This window comes from Mytilus californianus, unplaced genomic scaffold (genome assembly GCF_021869535.1).
Source record: "Mytilus californianus isolate M0D057914Y unplaced genomic scaffold, xbMytCali1.0.p SCAF_1, whole genome shotgun sequence".
Taxonomy (NCBI): Eukaryota; Metazoa; Mollusca; class Bivalvia; order Mytilida; family Mytilidae; genus Mytilus; species Mytilus californianus.
In genome coordinates, this window is record NW_026262581.1 from 34,213,570 (window position 1) to 34,239,141 (window position 25,572).

The window sequence follows — 25,572 nt, forward strand, 5'->3', positions numbered from 1 at the left end:
TTCTTATACAAGGCATAGATTACCTTAGCCGTATTTGGCACAACTTTTTGGGAATTTTGGGTCCTCAATGCTCTTCAACTTTATACTTGTTTGGCTTTTTAACTATTTTGATCTGAGCGTCACTGATGAGTCTTCGGTAGACGAATCGCGCGTCTGGCGTATCAAATTATAAGCCTGGTACCTTTGATAACTATTATGTAGAAAACTATGCATGGAAAATTTTCAAATGAAGTATGCAAGAGTATTGTTTTAGAGAGATGTTAAAAGTTCCCGTGTAAATAAAATTTAAAAAAACCCTAGTTTTTGAATGGTTTAGATTGTAGAAATGACAATATAATTTGATATTAGAATGCAAAATATTGAAATTAACAAAAATGAACATTTCAGTTGTAATGCTTTATCTTGTGAAGATATCGATGAAGTAAAAGAAACTACATAGAAAATATTTGAAATTTATAGTGTATCATAAACCATTCATAATTGTATGTCATAAATTTATGTTCATCTATATTTAGTGTAAATTTTACTGATGTCAGTACAATTGATTCGTGCAATGTTAGTTATCTTGATGAAAATAATAGAGATTAGCAAAATTTTATATTTTCAGTAATCTAGTTTAATGCAATCAAATATTTATGTGGGTGCTGCACTGTTTAGCTCATTGCCTTATATGGTATTGCCATAGATGGCGCTCTCACATGGAATTTAAATTTTGGAATTCCCGTATCTGGCACTTGTTAATTTGTTGTCGCCAACGAAGCAGGTGTTGCAGGAAATAGGTTATTCAATTAAATCTAAAAGATGTCAAACAAAAGAAATACCAGGGGGTCGCCATCAAGGGCTATTGGAAAGAAGAGGAGGACGACCAGCAGGGAAGATGGACAGGGAGTTAGGACCGTGGACATGACACAAAAGAGGACGGAGTTGTATGTAAAAGAATGGACATGAAAAGACAGGAGGCCGAGGTGGAACACGTGGAGACACAAGGACAAGAAGAAGCTGACATATTATCAGGTAATGAGTCGGAGGAGGATTCACGGGTATTCCCCCCCTTTTATGCACGACCCGTCACACACAAATTTCAGCCCGACACAAGAGGCTAGCATTCATGACAAAGTGGGGGAACACGTGCCTCTTAAAATTAAGGAATAAAAAAGATTTGGGAGATAAAGTTTATTGAGTTACTTGTTGACGAAGGCGATTTAAAATTAATAAGGGGGAACATTTGCTTCGAAAAAAGATCGTCGGGTTTTGATTTGTCCATAAACGAATGGACTTCAGCATTCATGGTTTTTATGAGTGTTTACATTGAGAAATACAGGACTCGGGCGCAAGAATTTTAAAAATATATGCTTGATATTAGATAAGCTGCAACGAGGTCAGAAAACTGGGACACCTATGACGACTAATTTAGGCTAAAAATAGAAAAGAATCCAAATTTATTTTGGGAAAACATGTATGTGAAATATGCAGTGGCCAACACAGAAAGGCCCAATGTAATAACCGCGCCCAAGGAAGAAGTAATAAATGTATTAATTTTTATTCATTAGGAAATACTCCTGTTAAAGTATCTGTCTTGGAAAATTATTTAGAATTTTACCCATATGAAAATGTAGCACATGAAATTATATCTGGTTTCAAATATGGTTTTTCTTTAAACTATTTTGGCTCCAGGGAATCAAGGGACAGTTCCAATTTAAAAAGTGCAATACAGCTACCCAACATTTTTAAAGAAAAATTAATAAAGGAGGTTAAACTTGGTTGCATTGCTGGTCCTTTCAAATTCCCGTCTTTTCCCACACTTCAGGTATCACCAATGGGGCTAGTGCCAAAAAAGCATGGGAATTTAGACTTATTCAACATTTATCCTATCCTGAGAATAAATCAATAAATGATTCTATTGATAAAACCTATTGTCCAGTGCAATACAGTTCAGTGGACGAAGCAGCATGTTTGATTAATAGACACAAAACATTTGCTCGTTTAAGACAGTGTGATGTAAAGGCGGCTTTTCGCTTATTGCCTATTGCCCCGCAGGATTTTGACTTGTTTGGGATAAAATTTCAGGGTGAATATTATCTTCATAAAATGCTTCCAATGTGGGCTTCAAACAGTTGCGCCCTTTGGGAGGTATAGAATTTGATACGCAAATATTAATCATGCGGCTTTCAAATGAAAAAATTGTCAAACTCGCACAAAATCAGAGATACCTTAGACAGTTCTAAAATTACTCTTAAGGACATGCAATCTCTTCTTGAGCTCCTGAATTTTGCTTGCAAGGTGGTTGCTCCAGGCCGCACCTTCTGCCATAGACTCATAAATTCAATAATGGGAGTAAGGAAATCATATTAGAAAATTCGAGTAAACAAGCAGATGAAAGCAGATTTAGAAGTTTGGTTAGACGTTTTATACAATACAATGGTGTCACTGTAATAACCGACAATGTATGGGTTTCAAACGAAAACAGGGAGTTGTTTCACGGATAGTGCAAAGGGGGGGTCCAACGGTGGGTATGGAATCTATTACGCAGGTCAGTGGGCCAAAGGCATATGGCCAAAGCATTGGGTTGAAACTGGAACCAGGGATATGACACTGTTAGAACTGTTTCTAGTTGTAGCAGCACTTATGTCCTGGGAATCATATTTTGTTAACAAAAAAACGTTCTTTTTCATGTTGATAATCAGGCGGTTGTTCAAATCATTAATATGACCAGCATATCAGGTAGAGTTATGACTTTAGTAAGACAAATGGTTTTAATGAACTTAAAAAATAATACGTCAGTTAAGGCAATTTATATCCCTTCAAAACAAAACCACATTGCTGATTGTCTTTCTCGTTCTCAGCGGGGAAAGTTCAGAAGACTAGCTCCAGAAGCAAACCCGTGGCCGACCAAAATTCCAATACAGATCTGGAACATTTAAGTCAGGTGGCGGATTATACTGTCAACCAAGGTGTGTAAAAAATACACAAAAATCATACAATTTGGCTCTGTCAACACTTTGTAACTTTAGATCAACTTACAAATTGAAACAGCTATGGTCAGTGCCAGTCAATGATTTGCTAAATTTTATAGCGTTTTTGTCAGTACAAGGTCTTTTAGGGGGTACCATATCATCTTATATATCAGGAGTTTCATATCATCATAAAATACAAGGCATACAGGATACTACAAAATTCTTTATAATTGGCAAGGCATTAGAGGGAATAAAAAGATTTCAAGGAGGAAAACGCAATGACATTAGAGCACCAATTACAGTGCAATTGTTATCAGATATGATAAGTTGTTTAAAAAAGTATGTAAGAATAAATATGAAGCTGCTTTATTTTTCGGCAGTTTTTCAGTTGCCTTTTTTGGTTTGCTTAGGGTAGAGGAAATCACTACTTCAAAAAATAAGTCTTTCCGCTACGACTCACTAACGACCTAGCTGTAACAATAAAGATTTTTTTATACATTATAATGGTATGCCTTTAACTAGATACAAATTCAGCAGTATACTGGAAAAGGCTTTAAATTTCCTTTATGTCCAAAGGAGTCACAACATACTGGATTGGTCAACCTAGTTTACAGTTAAAAGATTTGGACTCCCTACTGTATGCGAAAAGAAAATTTTTACCTTCTCCTAATTTCATGATTATTCACTTGGAGCTAATAATTTGACAGATTTAGAATTAGGTTTAGCGCTATAAAACCAGGTCCAATCCACCATTTTCTACATTTGAAAATGCCTGTACCAAGTCAGCAATATGACAGTTGTTGTCCATTCGTTTGATGTGTTTTATCATTTGATTTTGCCATTTGATTAGGGATTTTCCGTTTTGAATTTTCCGCGGAGTTCAGTATTTTTGTGATTTTACTTTTTATACAGAACAGATGGAACTCATTTATCACAAACTGGAAATCAGGTTTTCTGAAATAATATACAAGGTGGGGGATGGAGGGGGAGGGGGTTTGAGTCCTTTTTAAGCACAACAAAATCAACTTATCCACAATGCTTCAATAATCAAAATTTTGTGGAGGTGAGAACCCAAGGCAGATCATTCGGTAGCTGATTTGGGCTCTCATGCGGCGGTCCAGGGAGACTGGTACTGATTAGGCTATGGGCCTGACAAGTTCTACAATTTGCAGGTTTGGAAAATGTGGTTAGTGGTAAAGGTGGGGTCTACAGATGAGTAACTCTTGGACCTCCTCCATCTCATCTGTTAGAGGGGAGGCCTACACCTGCCAACAGGTGGGGCACTAATAACTGGAGCATTGGTAATACGAGTGTTTTCCCCGGTCACTCCCCATGGTATGTGGTGGTGTAACCGTTTTTAACTACCAGGGGTTTTATGACACTATTTCAACATAGGTCAGCTGATAGCCATTGTGTATAGGTAATCGGTAGTCACCCTTGCGCCTCAACAAAATATTATAGAATACGCTGTAGCCAAAGTAATGCCACGCAGTAAAAATGTATATTCTAGTCATGAAAATGTAAATAAAAGTTGGTGTTATAAAATGTATGTTTAATTTGAATGATTGTTTTTTGTATAAGTGGTAAAGGTTATCAATGCATAACAGAGGATGGAACCTCTACACAACTGAGTATAGTATACAGACAGCATGTAGTATTTTAATCTTGGTATTTGTGAATTACAATAACAACAAGCAAAGAGAGACAACTCTATAACAATTTTAATCACTTTGTGATTAAAGAAAAGACTTAAACATAGTTTAGAAAACAACAACAACTCCTGATCGTTGTTCTTCATCTCATTGTTATTCAATCAGTATTATTTTGAGTTTTCTTTTATGAGTATTGCAATTAAACTATTAAAAATTGTAAATTGGTTGCGCTCGAATAAAAAATTTAGAAGGCTCAATCAAATTCGAAGTTCAGAGAAAAGTTACTTTCTAAAATACAAAGGTACAAGTATAACAAAATATTATTCTATGCACGGTTGTTGTATGGTTAAAACTATGAAATGTGAGATAACAGCAACTAACAAAACTTATAAAATCATGTAAAACGTGTAATTTGATTGCACAATTGCATAAGTCATGATTTGGAAATTTAGTATATTATGAACTAGTTATTAATTTAATTATCTTCTGATTGATAATACTTTTTATTTTTGTTATATGTAAACCTTGTTATAACAACTATCTAGTGTTCATTTGCTGTATCATGAAAATGACACTTAATGCACGTAGTGTCTGAAGCGGATTACTTCTACCCTACCGGGAACGTATCGAACCTAAAAATCTGAAAGTCAAGGATGTATAAATACTCGAATATATACGAGAAGCTATATAAACACAAGAGCGCACACGTTGAAATGTCTCGCTTGCTTTACTTACCATTCATTTTATGTTGATAGTCCTAAATATAAAGCTTTACTACAAGTTTCACATAAACTTAACATGATCCAAGAAAATGAGGTCAAGGTCAGATAAACAAACCCGGAAAAACATGTACGCCTTACAATCATTCCATACACCAAATATAGTTGACCTATTGCTTATAGTTTCTATGAAACAAACTTAACCACGAAAGCTTAACATTGATCAATGAATCATTAAAATGAGGTCAAGGTCAAATGACACATGCCAGACAGACATATACACCTAACAATCATTACATACACCAAATATAGTTGACCTATTGCTTATAGTTCAAGAAAAACAGACCAAAACAAAAAAGTTAACATTGAACAATGAACCCTGAAAATGAGATCAAGGTAAAATAAAACCTGCCAGACTTACATGTATATCGTAAAATATTTCCATACACCAAAAATAGTTGACCTATTGCAGATAGTATTAGAAAAATAAGACCAAAACACAAAAACTTAACTTTAACCACTGAACCATGAAAATGAGGTCAAGGTCTGATGACACCTGCCAGTTGGATCTGTACACCTTACAATCATTCCATACACCAAATAAAGTAGACCTATTACTTATAGTATCTGATATGGGGACTTGACCACAAAAACTTAACCTTGTTGACTGATCCATGAAATCAGGTCGAGGTCAGATGAAAACAATTTGACAGGCATGACGAACTTGCAAGGTACGCACATACTAAATATAGTTATCCTATTACTCATAATAAGAGAGAAATTAACATTACAAAAAATCTTTATTTTTTTTCAAGAGTCACTGAACCATGAAAATGAGGTCAAGAAAAAAGGACATATGACAGACGGCAACTTCATAACACAAGGCATCTATATACAAAGTATGAAGCATCCAGGTCTTCCACCTTCTAAAATATAAAGCTTTTAACTAGTTAATTAACACCGCCGCCGGGTCATTATCCCTATGTCGAGCTTTCTGTGACAGAATTCGCAGGCTCGACAAAAATGAATAGCAACATCACATAAATGACACACCTTGATTGTTGGAAATAAACGCTAGTTTCTAAAAAAAAGTTCTTAATTCATCAACAGAAAATTTAAGAATGATATGTTATAACTGATATAAGTGCGCAAACACTAAATACCTAGCTGTTTGTACTATTTAAGTTGTGAATCTCGACATAAATATCTCTGACCAATCCTCTGGTTTAAATCATCCATAAGACAAACGTTTCGGCGTTAAGAAATATAAAACCGGACTGCAATTTCAATTTTGTCACGGAAATCATTTTTTTCTGCAACATTTATAATGTATTATGTCAGCACCAAAGCTGAGCTACATGGACTTTATTTTTCGTGATTAGCCCATTATCTCAAAAACAAACTATTTGTCTGCTGGGGCATTGTAGTTGAATTTAACTGATATGTCAGAGACGAAATCATTAGGGAATCCAATAAATTGATAATACGCTTGGGAACGTGGAAATCTATAACAGGAACGCGAACATTGGATACAGTTACCTCTGTTACAGGCTATTGCAGTCGAAGCTTGGTAGAATTACATTCAATACAAATCAAATACCCCACATCTGTTCGTTTGTAAGCTATTCATCAAGTTGATTATTAAATAAAAACCAATTTTCAGTTAATTAAAACATGTAGTTTGATCTTTTATAAGTATACTGGAAACTAATTTACCTCGCAAACATTTGTCCACATCGCCAGGAAATCTTCTTTATCAATGTAACCAGTTGTGTTATGAGCTATCCAGTTCCGATAATATTTTATCCGAGATAAATCTGCTTCCTCGCTGATCAATGCTGCTGCTGGAAGTATATCCTCTATTTTCATCTTTTGTAAATTGCGCAGTAGACAAATCATTAGAGTAAGATCCATGTCCGATGACTTAGAATATCCTATAAATTAATTGTATTTATTAATCTCTGATAGTGTACCAATGTAGAAATAATCCCACCATAAAAATTTTAAACATCTTGCCTGCTTACTGATTTTTATTGTATGTTACGCTCGTGTATGTTCGCATTAAAAGAGGGACGAAAGATACCAGAGGGACATTCAAACTCATAGATCGAAAACAAACTGACAACGCCATGGCCAAAAATAAAAAGACAAACAGACAAAAAATAGTACAGATGATAGAACATAGAAAACTAAAGACTAAGCAACACGAACCCCACCAAAAACTAGGGGTGATATCAGGTGCTCCGGAAGGGTAAGCAGATCCTGCTCCACATGTGGCACCCGTCGTGTTGCTTATGTTATTACAAATCCGGTAAATAGTCTAATTCGGTAGGTCACATTCGTGAAAAGGGAAGGGTATTGTAGTTACGACATAATGAACATATCCGATATCATCTGTGAAGCATTAAAAGGATTGTGCTCCTTACACAAAAACTGGTCAAACATAGTTCAAGAGGAAGAACGACTGAAATCAGCACTACAATAAGTTATAATAAGTCATTCGTTTTACAGTTGTCATCACGAATTGGTTGACCAATACGAGGTGTCTGTATCTCAGATCACAAGCAACATGTTTACGCGGTATTAGATCTTTCGATACATGAATAGTCGTCTGATTTGTAACTTTACCGATTGTGCCCTGTTTCCGATTGTGACATTTTGACTGTGGATTTGCATAGCTAGTCATACATAAATAACCCTGTCGACGCACCCGGTCCATCGCCATTCGGAGTTCATGCGATTCCCTAGGTTATTGTTTGCTATCTTTAATCATTTGACGAGATTAGAATATTGGTAAACATTCGCCTTAATCTACCAATGTTGACAAGTGAACAATGCAAACGAGATATGAAATAATTTTTTTCTCTCTGTAAGATCGTTGTCGTGATTTTTTTCATATCTTTTCAAAACTTACAGGTCTTTGTTTGCGAGAATGATAATAACAAAAATGTGTGAAAAATAAAATAACAAAAAAAAAAACCAAAACGAACTCAAAGGAAATTCACAACATAAAGTCCGTTATCAAATGGCAAAATCAAAAGCTCAGATACATCAAACGAATATAAAACAACTGCCATATTCCTCACTTGGTACAGGCATTTCCTTATTGGAGAAAATGGTGGCTTAAACATGGTTTTATAGCTAGCTAAACCTAGTATGACAGTTGCATAGAATTCTGTTATATTGAAAACAATGTGTGAACATTACAAACAGACATAATAGGTAAAATAGTCAAAAATACTGGAACAGCAGTCTACAAAAATACAAAAAACGACCATAGCACAATATCACAATGGCGCGATGTATAAGTATTGAGCCACGCCAAAGGGATATTTCCAAAAATGGACTAAACAGTTAAGGTTAATAATTTGCAAAGACAAATAAAAGAACACTATAACACGTGATAGACCCCTTTCGAGTTATGTCGTCTATTAAGCAACACGACGGGTGCCACATGTGGAGCAGGATCTGCTTACCCTTCCGGAGCACCTGAGATCACCCCCAGTTTTTGGTGGGGTTCGTGTTGCTTAGTCTTTAGTTTTCTATGTTGTGTCATCTGTACTATTATTTGTCTGTTTGTCTTTTTATTTTTGGCCATGGCGTTGTCAGTTTGTTTTCGATCTATGAGTTTGACTGTCCTTCTGGTATCTTTCGTCCCTCTTTTATGCATGCCTTTATGATGTCATTTACCAGATAGAGGGATCACCTGTATCCCTGCACTTTCAAAGTTCATAAAAAAAAAGTAAAATCACAAAAATACTGAACTCCGAGGAAAATTCAAAACGGAAAGTCCCTAATCAAATGGCAAAATCAAATGATAAAACACATCAAACGAATGGACAACCACTGTCATATTCCTGACTTGGTACAGGCATTTTCAAATGTAGAAAATGGTGGATGGAACCTGGTTTTATAGCGCTAAACCTCTCACTTGTATGACAAGCGTCTTCAAGATCGTCATTATGCATGATAAAATAGAAATAATGTTTGTTCCGTATGTACTTAATAACAATTCCCTAATGACAGCAGTGCTGATTATAAATTATAAGAATTACATTTGCAGAATAATTCGTGCGATACAGCATAATATATATTTTCATCCGCTCGCTCAACATTGGAAGGAAGTGACGATGATCGTAAACGCACGAATGATGTTCAATAAAACCAAAGTTTTTGACGGAAATGCAACGAACTCGAAAGTGGTCTATTAAGATGATATAGTTTTCATGCTCACAGCAAACATATCTAGAATAATCTTCATGCAAAATGTTCAGGTCAGTGTAAATGATATGAATATGGTACTAACGGGGACTAATATTCAGCGATAGTGACTTATTGATATTTCATGTGATTTCCATTAGCACATATTTCTGGAATAACTTTCATAAGATTGGAACTCCAAAAATATAAAAGTATATAATCCAAAAGGGTTAAACAGAATATCAAAACTATTTACAAGTTCATGTTTCCTGAGGGAGTTGAATCGTCAATTTTATAACAACTAGCATTATCCTTTAATATAAAAAATTGAATTCAATAGTAGATCTTGTCTTGCTGATCGTTTCTATAAAAATTAGAAGATGTGGTATGATTGCCAATGAGACAACTCTCCACAAGAGACCAAATGACACAGAAATTAACAACTATAGCTCACCGTACGGCCTTCAACAATGAGCAAAGCCCATACCGCACAGTCAGCTATAAAAGGCCCCGAAATGACAATGTAAAACAATTCAAACGAGAAAACTAACGGCCTAATTTATGTACAAAAAATGAACGAAAAACAAATATGTAACACATAAACAAACGACAACCACTGAGTTACAGGCTCCTGACTTGGGACAGGCACATACATACAGAATGTTGCGGGGTTAAACATATTAGCGGGATCCAAACCCTCCCCATAACCTGGGACAGTGGTGTAACAGTACAACATAAGAACGAACTATAAAAATCAGTTGAAAGAGGCTTAACTCATCAGATGGATAAAAATACAAATACTACAAATACAAGTGGACGTGGCCGGGTACTTGTACATCCAAACAACAAAAAGACACCAAGTACAGATCTGAGAGTACTCGCAGTTACTGACAGCTAGTTCAAAGCCACTAACAACTAATAAAAATAAATCATGCAATTAAGACTAAATTATCAATCCGTACACATCAAACATCCAATGGATTTAGTGTAAAGACGTCACAAACAGTCAGAGATTTACATGACCTTGTGCAATGCCAAGATACAGGTATCGACAGATTGTAGATCCATGAATGTGTATATGTATATAACAATAATATTTAGTTTTCTTTTAATTTACTGATAACAAAATCAATATTAGTACCAATAAAAACAATATTTAATGATCTAATTACAGTGTTGAATTGGTAACCTTTTAGAATAAGTTTATATAAAGGACCGATAAGTTTAACTTCACTTTCCGCTATATAGATGATGTTCTCTCACTAACTAATTTCACATTTGCTGACTATGTTGAACGCATCTATCCTATCGAACATGAAAAGAAGGATACAACAGGTGCAGTTAAGTCTTCGTCATATCTTGACTTACACTCATACCATATCTTCTTATTTATATTTACATCTAGAAATCGATAATTAGGGTCGGCTGAGAACAAAACTTTACGACAAAAGAGATGATTTTAGCTTCTTATTGTGAATTTTCCATTTCTATGTAGCAAAATTCCAGCAGCGCCTGTATATGGAGTATATATCTCTATGTTGAAATGATACAATATTCTAGAGCATGCATTTCCAAGCATGATTTCCTTGATAGAGGCATAGTATTTAGTATCATTTATTGGACAAAGTAAGCAAAAAATCGTCTGCTTATACCCAGTCAATGCTTACTTGGTGAGTGGAACCTAAGTGACTGATAGTTCACCTTTTGAATAGTATTACTGGTCCCGTCGTAGTTAAAACCTATCATAAATGCAACCCGGTGATAATATTAACTTATAAAATTTATGTGCACACTCTAAGATCGTACCTTTTCATCGCCTAACTATCTATTGATGACTATAAATTATCAATTGTAACATTTTTTAATTTAAGAAAATGTGACGGTTTTGGGGTTTTGGAAACCAGTGTTTGATAGAAAATAGTATTAAATAAAGATATGTTTTTCATACCTTTTATAGGATAAAGTAAATCCATCTGCGACTTGTTTAGAATCTTTTTCTTTTTTAAAGTTTCAAGTTTTTCTTTTGACTGATTCAACACCACATTCAATCCGCAAGGTTGGAAATACTTATCAAAAACAACCCGAACGGCTTTTGGTGAGATACGAATAAGAAGATTAGCGAATCTCAGGAAGTTGGTCTCTTCTTCTGGTAATGATGGAATAGCAGCTACTTTAGACAACGCCATCTTTTGTAAACGTTCTCGATATATTTTGAACTTCTAAAAAGTAAAAAAAAAAATCATCATCAAATGGGTATAATCGCTTCCAATTAGGAAAAGCAACTGTATTACCTTATTCTAACTCCAACTATTCAACTAGCCCTCCATTTAATTTGATCTGCATTAAATTTACTTTATTCATATCTATTTGTGTGATTAATTAAAAATCTGAAGTCAATACAAAGATAACGTGTTTTAATAACATTTTCTGTAAATTTACTATTCATAAAATATTAAAATGTTTTGAAACAATTAGGTTAAAAAAACAAAATACACGAAATGCTAAATGAAGAAGTATATGTAAGAGACTGATAATACTTTCTTTATGATGAGCGTTATCATTCTCTTACAAACTTAGCATATCGTAAAGTGCTCAAGGCTCAACCTCTTGACTGGTTTTAATCTTGAATTGGTCCTATATGTTCAGTGCAATGTTTATAATTAATGCACGAGCAGTGTATATAAAGTGCCAATCCAGATAGTTCATTTGCGCAGTCGTATGCGAGTATGTCTATTGTAGTATAAAGGATGGTGGGAAAAACTGCGTTTGTTTACATTTTGAAAATACAAAATAAATGATTTGAAAGTACTTTTTAACACAATTTCATTAGAATGTATCTTTTTAATGAATAATAATAGGATTAAAGTCTAAAAAAGTGCAATTAAAGCAGAAGAATCCATAATATTGATAACTGAATGCGATTCATTTTAACTATAGATGCGATGAATTATCACTGTAAGTGCAATCATTTCTGATGTGGTATTTTTGGAGGTGCGATGAATTTTCATTGTTGTTTTATATGATAATTCGACATGCGACAACTGAAAATAGTCTTTTAATGACTTTAGTATTGATGGAATTCACAATTTGGAATGCAAGCTAGTCGTAGATGCTTACTTGAATATACACGGGTATAACCAACGTATGGTTGATTGTGGACGTTGTGCGCGTTGTGTGCCGTTCGTTGATTTTTTACTGTACGTTCGTTGCGGGATTTCGTTATAACTGCACCGTTCGTAAGTAAAACATCGAGAAAATAATTTGCTATTTCTATTGAAACTAGAAAACACCCGCGACATCGTGGTTCCGTGACTGAATTAAAGTATCTAATTATATATAAGCTTTATTTTTAGCCTGGATTTTCAGTACTCGTATGTCATCCGATAAAGTCATGCTGCTTAAAGATGCACGGTCTTCTCTGCTTTTAAAATCTTTCTGTTTTAACCCGTCGACCTGGAACTTATTACTTATTTGTAATATCAATTATTTGGAAAACAAAAGGGCCTGGAATGGTTTTATTTTTTAATCAACACCATTGTCTTATATTAGTTATATATAAAGCTGATTTTTTTTATTCACCGTTTTTATGTCATGCCGACTAACAAATTGAAAACTGTTCCTATACGCCTATACTATTTGAAGTTTGGATTTTTAGTATATGTAATGTCATCTTATAAGGTCGTGCTGATTACAGTAAATAGGAAACAATGTGGTAATGCTTGAATTCAGAACGTCGACTGAGCATGCGCGAAAGCGTATAAGACAAGGATCGATAACGGTCTCCGAATTTGGATATTTTCTCAAAAATTGGCGTTTTCTGTGGAAAAAAATTGTTTTAAAGACAAATTTAGGAAGTACAAATTTCTACATTTATACGTAATATTACAAATATTTCCAACTCTGTATGGTTTCAGAGGAGTTGCGGCTCAATGAAATCGGTCTCCTCTTTTAGTATTATTGATACAAATCTTTTATTATTTTTAGCAAGCATTTGCAGCAACTATATCTATTTGACATTTCTAACATTTCCTATTGAATATTAAAACAACCTAAATTTTGTATTTGTTTGACGTGAAACAGAATTTGCTAGAGCAAGAGAAGCCCACTCATCGCGCCTGATTGCAATCGAGTTTCTCAGAAATCCAGTATTTTGATCTTGAAGTCAAAGGTCAAGCTCACACAAAGGTCGCGTGATATGCGTCACATCATTTTAAGGTAATACACGTTCATATCTTGCGTATTCAAGTATTTAATCCGAAAATAAACTGGAGTAAACCATCCATGAATATAACGTATTTTTATGACGAAATTTTGCTTGAAAAAGCTTTGAATTTGTCACGCCGTTTCTTACACATTTTTACCATACTGAGAGGCTTCGTACAACGAACAGTACACGAATATACAACGAACGGTACTAATGAAAGCAAACAAACTCCAAAGAGAATATACCGTACAGTTCCCAAATTTTGAGTTCATTTTTTTTCAATTAAATGTCTGCAAATAAATACAACAACGGGTTTCTCATTCGCATTATCTATTCTAAACAACAACAAATCACAATATACACGGTCGCATTTTGTGTAAGAACCAACCAATTAATATGCTTTATTTGTAGTTGAATCAAGTTTCACATACATGTAATGGTTTTTTCGCGATATTTAATAGTAATTCACAGACCTGTATATTCAAAATTTTGACAGGATGTTCATGTAATACAAATAATAAACAATTCTGTCAGGAACAAAACTTTGTTTTCATAAACATTGAATACCTAACTGAATAGTATGTCAATTAGTCTTTGGTGAAAATATTAGCCTAATAGGACTAACAAAGTATGTTTATGTAGTTCATACGTGTTTCTCGTTTCTCGTTTTTATATAGATTAGACTGTTGGTTTTTCCGTTTGAATGGTTTTACACTAGTAATTTTTTGGGGCCCTTAATAGCTTGCTGTTCGGTGTGAGCCAAAGCTCCGTGTTGAAGGCCGTACCTTGACCTATAATAGTTTACTTTTATAAATTGTAACTTGGATGGAGAGTTGTCTCATTGGCACTCATACCACATCTTCCTATATCTATATATAATAAGTCCTTCTAACTTCATACATTTTGTCAGAGAGTCGGCTGAATTAATAAGACTTTATATGATGAAATAAATTTATTTCCTTCTGTGAAAATGCATCGCATATACAATAGAAATGAATCGCCCTACAGTGAAAATGAAAGTCAAGTATCATTATCCAACAGTATACATGAATCGCACAACGAAAACAGCTATAGTGGAATTTAATTCAATATCAATAAACTAAGTAATAAAACCTGTGTGAAGTTATACAACATTAAAAATAATGTTAAAAGGTACATTTTTCTGTAAATGTAACTTAACTGCTGCATTTAAATCTCTTGCACGCTCTGTTCGTGAACTATTCTTAATATTTATCTATTTGTGTATCAATTTTACACCTGGATGGCTATATGCGTGATGAAACCACATTTGCATCTCTTACCGATATCTTGAATTTATAAAAAACAGTATATATTATATATTATTTCGGATTTTATTCAAAAATCATGAATTTGTCGTCTGTTTATTTATCATTCTACATCAGAAATTCATAGCGGATACAGTAAATATGATATTTCAGGATTCGCACATTACATACACTGACGAGTTACTTTTAAGGCAGTTCATTTATTGATTAGTCTTAATGGTGTATGGAATTTCTTATGATTTGGGAAATTTTAATAAATTGTGTTATAGACATTAGATGACACAACAGTACGATGAAGCATAAATACATTTACAATTTGCTTATCTAGTTCTCGTCGTGCCTTGAAACTTTTCCTGGTGAACAGGTATGTCTGTACTTCGAGAAAAGTTTGTGGTGTAAACACGGCCATATTTGTTGATTCCTTATTTGAGAATCAAGTATACAAAAAGGTATGCTGTTTAAATGTTAAAAGGGGGGGGGGCATTGGGATGGTAAATATGAATAGTTGGATGGAAAATCAATATATAATATCTTTATTTTCTAAATTGCATAAACCAATAACTTATTGAAACGGACCTTTCAAGTCTTGATTTCAAAACATTCCAAAATTATTATCAAAGCACTCTGCAATCCATGTTAAAAATGCAATGGATCACACAGGTTATGACAAACAAAAAAGATGCAATGAAACTGCGGTTATTTGGGAAGTCAAATATTTTATTTCAGGGCAGATCTTTATTTTATTCTTCTTTTTTTCAAAAGTGAAATAAAAATTGTTGGTGATATATGGGACGATAGTACCTAGGATTTTAAGTCATGTAATGAAATATATCAACAACTAACAGATAAATGTAACTGTATTTTGGAGTACACACGAATAAACATTCTATACCAAAGCCATGTTTGCAAATTTAAAAAAAAACATTCATGTTCAACGCACTTTACAAAGTCACAAAATTAAAAGTTCTAAAAACTTTGAATTTCTAGATAATAAATCATAGACATTAAAGAATTGACATTTCAATATTAACAATTAACCATAACAGAACTGAGACCCCTTTGTCGCTATGTCGTATGACTTTTGACGTGACTCGGTATTTAAACATCCCGCCTTCGGGTTTTTGACATTTTTACTTTGGGAATTCCTGGTGCAGGTGGGTCTTCAGGTGCGATTCGGACACAAATGGTTTTTAAAGTGTTGTTTCTATTTTGGTTACCCTTGTATTTATATTTACTCAATTTTTACTTTATCGAGAAAGTGTATACACTTTATACGGTATGTACTATCAACAAAACTTTTTTTGCTGACATTGTCAAATCTAAAGTTTACTACCTACTACACCATTTTTGTTGACGTCTTTGTTTGATTAATTTGTATGTTTATTTGAATTTTTAAGTCATTTGTGTTGTATTTCTTTGGTGTATGTTTTTACAGTTTAAATATACATATTATTAATTTCTCATAAAATGGCGCACATTGTACGGAATGAAAGATATGTATATGGAGATTGCAAGATTAGTCACTTTTTGCACCTCAATATTTGTATTTCTATTGAAGGAACGAAGGATAAAGATCATGTCAAAATGGAAGGACCAAGTTTGTAAATGTTGTTAACAACATCCGGACCCGGTTCAATATTCAATATATTGTTCAATTTAATGAGAAATTAGAAACCAATTGTTCAGAGAAGATATTTCCACCCCAAATGCATATCTCTTGATTAGAAAATATAAACTTCCGGTTAAAATGTAATTTCTGGTGTCAGAATATAGTTTATCTTTCACTGAATCCAAAGATAAAAAGCAAACACCAATCAATGGTTTTTTTTTTAAAGAAATTAGGGATTTAATTAGCCACTTATTGTATACTTAGAGTCGCTTTCGGTGTCAACTTATAGTATACTTTCCACTAATTCCTTAAAATTTATGGTTTCTATATTCAAATTATACGTTTCTTCACACTGATTCCCAAAACATATAATTCTATGTACCTTTACACGAAATTCGTGCCCAAAAATGCTACTGTCGGTTCACAAGAAGCTCACTTTGAGTTGACCTTTTTCAAGTTCATATTTCTGCATTCTAATGTAAAAGACCGTATTACTTTATAATGTTCAAATATGTTAGAGCAAAGGTCAAAATATTGAACGTCAAATTTAACCTTTACCTTGACCTCAATTTCAAGGCCATAAAGCATGGGTCTCGATTCAAAAGACCCTAGGTCTCTACTATATATGGTTAATCAGATCTTGCTATTTGTATGGAATCGAAGAATATAGATATACATATTACTATTTTCGATTGTGAAATGTAATTTTTCTACAACCGTTCTAGATTAATCTAAAAATAACTAAAAACGCACAGCAAAATTATGACCCAAAGTCTCTGGAATTTGAAACTGGAAGTGAAATTTTGTTAACCGGAAGTAGTAACTTATCTCCCTTATTTCAAGCAAAAGAATGAAGAAACCATACAATTTTCATAGTCTTTGATCCTGACACAATATTCTCAATTTCAAGGCCATAAAGAACGGGCCTCAAATCAAAAGACCCTAGGTCTCTACTATATATGGTTAATCAGTTCTATCACATACAGTTAATTTTAAACATTAGAGGGAAGGAAACTCCCATTAAATGACAACGTATCCTTTCAACCAATATTTATATGTTACGACATGTCGCAATTAACAATAAAGTAAATATATTTTGTCAATATCATATACGGTTTCTGAGGAGTAACAAACATTAGCAAAGTAAATAAAAGAACATGATGTTGACCTTTGACCTGACCTTTGACCTGCACCTCCTTTTCTGTTTGGTGGACCCATGACCTCAAATCAAAAGACCGTAGGGTTCTATCACTTATGGTTTACGAGTTATTATAACATTTCACTTATGTCTCATACATAAGGGAAAATAACTCTCATATGGAATCCCCCGATCTCTTTGGTCAAAATTATTTTTTACATCCTGAGTATATAACGAGCAATTTGGGAAAATGATTTTGTCGTAATCTTTTACGGTTGCGAAGGAGTAGTACACACAAGAAAACCAGTGTTTGGGGAGATAACTCTACAAAGTAAAGTGTTCGGTTATGTTATAAGAGCGTATGAACTGTTCGATAAAATATACTTAATATTTAAGCGATATCTTGCGAAACAACCAAATAGCGCAAGAAACAAATTTAGATTGAAGAAAACAAAAGTAATCAAGAAAAATTTAAAAGGTCTTTCCACTTTTCCGTGGAAAGACCCAATTAAACAAATTCGAGGTAAGGGTCACTGTATTGACCATTTTGCCTTGCTACTCTATATATTTGTCCATTAGTCTAGAACTGTTGTAAAAAAAAAAAAAAATTTCATAATCGAAAGATAGTAAAATGTGTATTTATATTCTACAATTTCATACAAATAACAAATAAGTAAGTTCTGGGGTATAGTTCAGACAAAGTGTAAGTGTCAAACAAAATGGGAGATTTGTATAGCGAGTACATAAATTGTGAAAAAAATGACTGAATCTCAGTAATATGGATATTAAGGGAAAAGTTAAAAGATTTCAATGGAAATGTATACATAAGGTAATATAAACCGAAAACAGACTAAATGGGCAGCCTGTACGGACTTTGTGGGAATTGCACACGAAAAAAAAACAAATTAGAACTTCTCTTGCTTCGCTAGAATATAAAGTATATATGCAGAGAGAAAGTTAAACTCTTTATCGAATAATATAGGAAAAGAAGCTTTTACTGATTATAGTTTCTCTTTATCTAATATGGTTTTCATACTTGCCAAAAAAAAAGCCAACTGGGCAAAAAAAGTTTCATGTTTGGGTAATAACACATAAAATCAGAAAGTAGGTAGATCTTGATATTTTTGGCCCGGTCAGATTTTCTCTTTCTATTATGATTTTCAAGATATCAGATAATAACTTGCATTTTCCCATTATGTTATATTCTTAGTCATGAATTTTGATGGGTTGGCATCAACGAAACTTCATAATAGATACTCTCAGGATCATTCAGTCTAAGTTTGATTGAAATTGGTCCAGTGGTTTTAAAGAAGGAGATTTATAAATAAGTTTATGACGACGGACGCTAAGTGATGGCAATAGCTCATATTGTCCATAGAACAAGATGCGCTAAAAGGGTGTTACAATCAGGCAACTCTGAATGGGTTCTATGGTAAAACAAATATATACTAGTACAATGTATTTCAGATATCATGAGGTGAGTATTTCTAAGATTACCCGTATGGTAAATATTTTCTTACAATTGGACATAGACTTTCTTAAAAACAAAGGTAGGATCACACATTTTCGTTGTATCAATACAAAACCAACAGTTCAGCATATGCTTCTTTGTAATTTACACGAATAACGGACTTATGCAAGAAGTATATAATTCATAACATTTCTATGTCGCATCATGCCAGTAGCTTTGAGATATGAAGTATACATATTGTGTTTTTCTCACCTTACTCTATCCGTTTTATTCTAGATCTTACTTAAGTATATATATATATATATATATATATATATAACCTGTCTAAAAGGGTACACCAAAAAATGACAATAAACGAACAAATGTAACTATAATTATTTCGGATAACAGATATCCTTCATCAGTATGAGCACGATGTAAAATGAATCAGATCAATCTATTCTGATTATTAAACTATAGCAATCTTGAATTCTATACAATAAAAAAAGTGAAACAGTTTCACCCGAACATCATATGTTGCGACGCTAATAAACTTTTAAAATTTCCAAAAAAACAACTCAAAGACATGCCTAAAATGAAAACAGTAATTAGAGATATGAACTGGCACAACTCTAAAATTCCAAAATGACGTCAGTTAAGATGTTACATCAACTGCGTGTAAATACATTCCCCTAAAAAACAGCACTGATCGATATAAGCTGGTAAAATATGTCAAACAGAGGCTTTTATCATCCCAAATAAATAGCAGTTTTATAATGAAAAGAAAAAATAATGGAAAATTTTGGATGAGGTTAAAAAATTGGACGTGGATGCGTACTTGTACATCCCTACCAAATGATGTCAGGAAAATGAGTGATGGTAGGGAAAATGAGTGACTCAACCCTCGTTGTGGTCTATGATTGTGATTGTAAGGTTTTTGAGATCAGCTTGGGCGTGCCCAGGTGATCTCAAATGACGACTTACGGGGAGGTCGGGCTTGCAGGTGTAGTCACTTTGATGACCATTCATGAATGATTTGCTCGGGAAAGGTTTTGGATAAGAAAGCAAAGGACAGTTTCCCCAGAGGGCATAGATGAAAAAAACATAGAATGAGTCACTCATTTTCCCTACCATCACTCATTTTCCTGACATCATTTGTTTCCAGTTACTCCGGCTTCCTTACTTGACCCTTACAGTTTTAAGGATTCTTTTGGAATTTTTTGAATTTTACTAGTTTAAATACAAGGGTTCTTTTCATTTGGTAGGGATGTACAAGTACGCATCCACGTCCAATTTTTTAACCTTATCCAAAATTTACTATTATTTTTTCTTTTCAATATAAAACTGCTATTTATTTGGGATGATAAAAGCCTCTGTTTGACATATTTTACCAGCTTATATCGATCAGTGCTGTTTTTTTGGGGGGGGAATGTATTTACACGCAGTTGTTGTAACATCTTAACTGACGTCATTTTGGAATTTTAGAGTTGTGCCAGTTCATATCTCTAATTACTATTTTCATTTTAGGCATGTCTTTTGAGTAGTTTTTTGGAAATTTTAAAAGTTTATTAGCGTCTCTACATATGATGTTCGGGTGAAACTGTTTCACTTTTTTTATTGTATAGAATTCAAGATGGCTATAGTTTAATAATCAGAATAGATTGATCTGATTCATTTTACATCGTGCTCATACTGGTGAAGGATATCTGTTATCCGAAATATTTATAGTTACATTTGTTCGTTTATTGTCATTTTTTGGTGATGTTGCACCCTTTTAGACTGGTTATATATTATATTCTGTAGTGTACTGTATCATATTTATATGATCCATCGCCCCGTAAGATTTATCGTTGGGTATTATTCAGTCATTTTATATATATATATATATATTGCAGTTGATCCAACAATTCATCATATGATTTTCTTCATAGAGGATCGCTGCCTACAAGAAATCTATTGAACTAAGTGTTCTTAGTGTTTCACTCAACCTTTTGCAATTCTTTAAAAATTCTGACACATTGCAATTTGTTTTATCAAAAATATAATCCTGTAAGATTCGATTTTCCCTGAGAAAATGAACATATAACATATTATAAATAGATGCGTTCGAAGCACTTTTATGGATTTACCTTCACAAGGAACGCTCAAACTCAAACATTTGAACGCCAGAGATGTATAAATACGTAAAAACGTTTGCAGCTACATGAACTAAACTGACCTTAAGGATGTTCGCTCCTCTGGGTTTTTAAATTTTTGTCAGATGTTCGGAATCCTCTGGTTTTACCCATGTAGTGCCATTAAAATATATGCCCATTAACCTCTACGTTTCTTTTCATGAGTTGATTACACATAGTTTAAAATGTCATCTATGAAATCTTAGAAAATACTTGTTATTTTTTTTTTTATCGTTTTTGAAAGAAAAAAGGTGCCAATGTTAAATGTATGAAAAATCTAGAGAGAATTATTTCCCGCCAAATTTTAAATAGCTTATATCTCGAAAACAAGCACACATTTTTTTCTGCTTTTTTAGTTTCTTTATTTATATACTATCAATTTATATCAGTCTATTAAAAAGCTTGTTATTTGAAACAGAGTAGCGAATATCCTTAAAAGAATAGTTACATTCATAAAAGGTAAACTCTGCTTGAGGGAGTTCTAATGAGCATTCTCAAGAAACCTTTAAAAAATAAAGTAGATTTTTTTGTTTCTGTAATATTGATTATATTTATCATTGTGCTATTGCAATACATCGAGTTCATTTATGTCTGTTCATCCTTATCATGTCAAATTGTAAAACTTCATTGCATCGAAATTCTTTCATATCGTCCGTTTTCCGGGAATGTAACGTACCACACACACGGTGTAAGATATAATCATTCAAACAATACACTTACCCTTTTTAGATAGTAATATTAAGTAAGTCCCTTAATAGCATAATACTCGTCGCAGAACAGACTAGGAGATTGATGTCATACTCAGATTTCTTCATACAAAAGAAAGTTCATTCCAACCTTAAAATGTATATGCCGACGAGTTAGATCACCATGAACTTCCTGTTTAAAGTGAAAAAGTTATAAAAATAAACGTAAAGGCACAAATAATTGATAATCAACAGGAAATCCGTGTTCAGGAAAACGAAAACATTTGAAAGTTGTACACCAAATAATTGTTTAAAGAGAAATAATTGTTATATAATTCTGTAACTTGATGTTCATATGCATTTATTCTTTCTATACACAATTAGTGAATGACGAATGATTTTTAAGAGGTGCATTTGATGGAAACTCAATTTCTGCCATTTTTCCACGCATATTCGGATCCGTTTATTTCTTGTTTAAACTGGTCCTGATTTTTACATATTTTTCCAAAGGAAGACCTATGACATGTACAATAAACAAAGAAAAAATCCAATAAACACATTATGCAAAAATAAGGAGATACAGATTGATGGCCAATTATTAGTAAAGGTCAAGAATGCTGAACAACGACCCTTAACAAAGAGCTGAAGGCATATGGTATAGTAAATCATAAAAAAACCTTCGTGTGAAACAATTAAAAAGGATGGGGGAAACCAACGGCCTAATTTATAAACAAATACTTATGTAAATTTGTTTGCAGTGTAATAAGAGAATTCTTGATCACGGAAGGCAAAACAAATTCATCAAGGGTACGATAAGGGTTATTATTTTTTTTATCAATGGAAATAAGAAGAATCTTTACTGAGTTATAAAAAACAGGGACAAGTCTGCTTTTTAATGGGCGCAATTGGAGTAGTTAGAAATACCTACAGTTGTTGATAAACTTTATTGTAAAAGCGTAGTTACATGTTTTCAAGGAAACAATTAATTGCTTCAATCTGATATCATCAGAGTAAATATATCTAGGATATTGATATTTTTCATTCCGGAAGAGAGCTTACATTATATGAGTTCAGGCACATACATTTGCACTCAGATGTTTTTAAAGCACACTTTTATCTAACGTTTGAGAAGATATAATGTAGAAGAGCCTGTAGTTCAGTGGTTGTCGTTGGTTCATGTCTGTCATATTTGTTTTTCGTAAATTGTTTTGTTATTAAAAAAGTAAAATAACAAAAATACCGAACTCCGAGGAAAAATTAGACCGTTAGTTTTCTCAATTGAAATGTTTCATATTTTTTATGTCGGGGCCTTTTACCGACTATACGGTATGGGTTTTCCTCATTGTTGAAGGCCGTACGATTGCCTATAATTACTTACATCCACTTCATTTTGGCAATCATACCACATCTCCTTATTTATATAGTGTAGAGAGTCGAAAAATCAAACGTGTCAATCAAATCGAATTGTTAATAAAAAAAAAGCACGTCATATATCCAAAATATTCGTTCCATAACTGTAAGAGTTATTCGGTTCTTTGATAGTATAGTCATGGAACTAGTTTAAATGACATAAGAATCATCTGTAGAATATGAGATCCAAAACAGTTCTTATATTAAGGATAAAAAATACTTATTTAATAAGACAAATTACGTTTGATAAAATATAGTGTTGAAAGTCGAAAAATCAAAAGATTTAACCAAATTGAATTGCAACAAAAAGCACGTAATATATCTAAATTATTCGTTCCATAACTGTAAAAGTTATCAAGTTTTTAACAGTAGTCAAGGAACTAGTTTAAAGGATAAAAAGATCAGCTGCAGAATAAGAGAAAGTCTCGGTTGATTTAAAACAGTTATTAACATTAACGGTGATATTTTTACTACATCAGACACACATTTCGATAATTTAGCAGCGACTGCCTCTTATTTGGCATCTATCAAGGTTTGAATCAGGTCAAGTCGGGGAAAATGTGGTTGAAAGGAGAGGAACAATTCTACAGCTGATACGATTTTGGAAAAAAATAAACAATCAACAAGGTCACTATGAAGACCATTTTTATTACACTGTTACAACTAGTAATTTTCATTGTAACAACACTCAAATATACAAATGTAAACGTTTTATTATCAGTTTTTTATCCCATATAAATCTTTTCTATTCTGTTGCGGCTATTAGTCATCATGAATTGTTAGCACACAAATTTGATCTGTTTTTATTCAATGGTCTTCTGAGCCCCCACCCACCCACCCAAACAAATCAAATGGTTGCTCTCTAATCAATAAATGTCATGTATACCAATCGTCACGGGTCGATTCTAACTTTCGTTTTGGTTGGCCCAAGAGCTTAACATGCAAACCACAGAACAAACAAACGTAAATTGTGTGCTTCAAAAAATTCCTCCACGATCATCACTGAAGACACATTAATTGTCAAAATACGCACATGAGGCATTACAATTGGTGCCGTTAATGTTATCTTTGCACTAAGTTTCAAACATTTTCATCAATTTGTTAAGGAATCGGATTTCAATTCACATGCATTCATGGCATGGACCCCCTATTTCCGTTTTTTCTTTGTGGTGAATAAAATTTTTGTTTAAAAGTTTTGAATATTTTAATAAATTGTTGTGTGTTATTCTTGCTCTCATCCATACAACAAAACATTACAATTACTATAGTGTATAAATGCTGCTCATCTACTTGACTGGCAGTGGAAAATTGAAGTAGAGGAACAGCACGTATAAACTACAGTTTTTATTTGTAGTAATATAATGTATATACACCTAAAAAGCTTTATAAAGGGAGAGATTCCATACCCGAGCGCCTGTATTTCATAACTGATTTGTCCTTCAAACTGGTTCGATTCCGGTGCGCCATTGATGAGTCTTATGTAGACGAAACGATTGAATTACAAGCCTAGTATCTAAGATGAGATTTTACAACCACTGGATGGGGTCACTGGATCGATGCCACTTTCTATTGTTCACAAAACCTGTAGTCGCTACTCATATGCTGACTTGAAATGTCATTAATAAGGTTATTTTCTGTAACTTTACCGTGAATCATTTAAAACAAATTGGGCTTTTTTTTACCACGCATAGATGGTGTTAGCCAAATATGGTACAACGTTTTGGAATTTTTGGTTTCCAATTCTTTTAAACTTCGTGAATCGTGCCACATGTAAGAGCAGGATATGCATACCCTTCTTGAGCTCCTGATATCACCACCGTTTTTCTAATGGAGTGTATTTTGTTCAGTCTTGCGATTTTTATTGAGTGTTTTGTCTTTTTGTCGTTTTTCGGATTTTGCATTGATTTGGTTTGTTTCTCTTCGACTTATGAACTTTGATTCCATCTTTTTAATTTTGGTCATTCGGACTTATTTTGCTGATAATTTTTGCTTGTACAATTTCCCTCTGTATATGAATGTTTTCAAGAAAATACCAAATAATGCAAAACTTGTAATTCAAGGACAATAACTCCTTTTTGGAGTCAATTGAC

The 25,572-nt window shown here is 33.3% G+C and overlaps 1 protein-coding gene across 2 annotated transcripts in view; it reads right to left on the reverse strand.

Annotated features, from left to right (window-relative positions):
• The window catches only part of LOC127719499 (uncharacterized), a 72,031-nt gene extending 60,291 nt beyond the window's left edge, over positions 1-11,740 (reverse strand). For both annotated transcript variants that reach the window (XM_052225656.1, XM_052225663.1), the window contains exons 1-2: positions 11,474-11,740; positions 7,042-7,259 (exon numbers count right to left, since the gene is read on the reverse strand). In XM_052225656.1, coding sequence (XP_052081616.1) covers positions 7,042-7,259; positions 11,474-11,711 — 456 coding nt within the window. In that variant the 5' untranslated portion in view covers positions 11,712-11,740. The remainder of the gene's footprint in view (positions 1-7,041; positions 7,260-11,473) is intronic.
• Between the last annotated feature and the right edge of the window lie 13,832 nt (positions 11,741-25,572).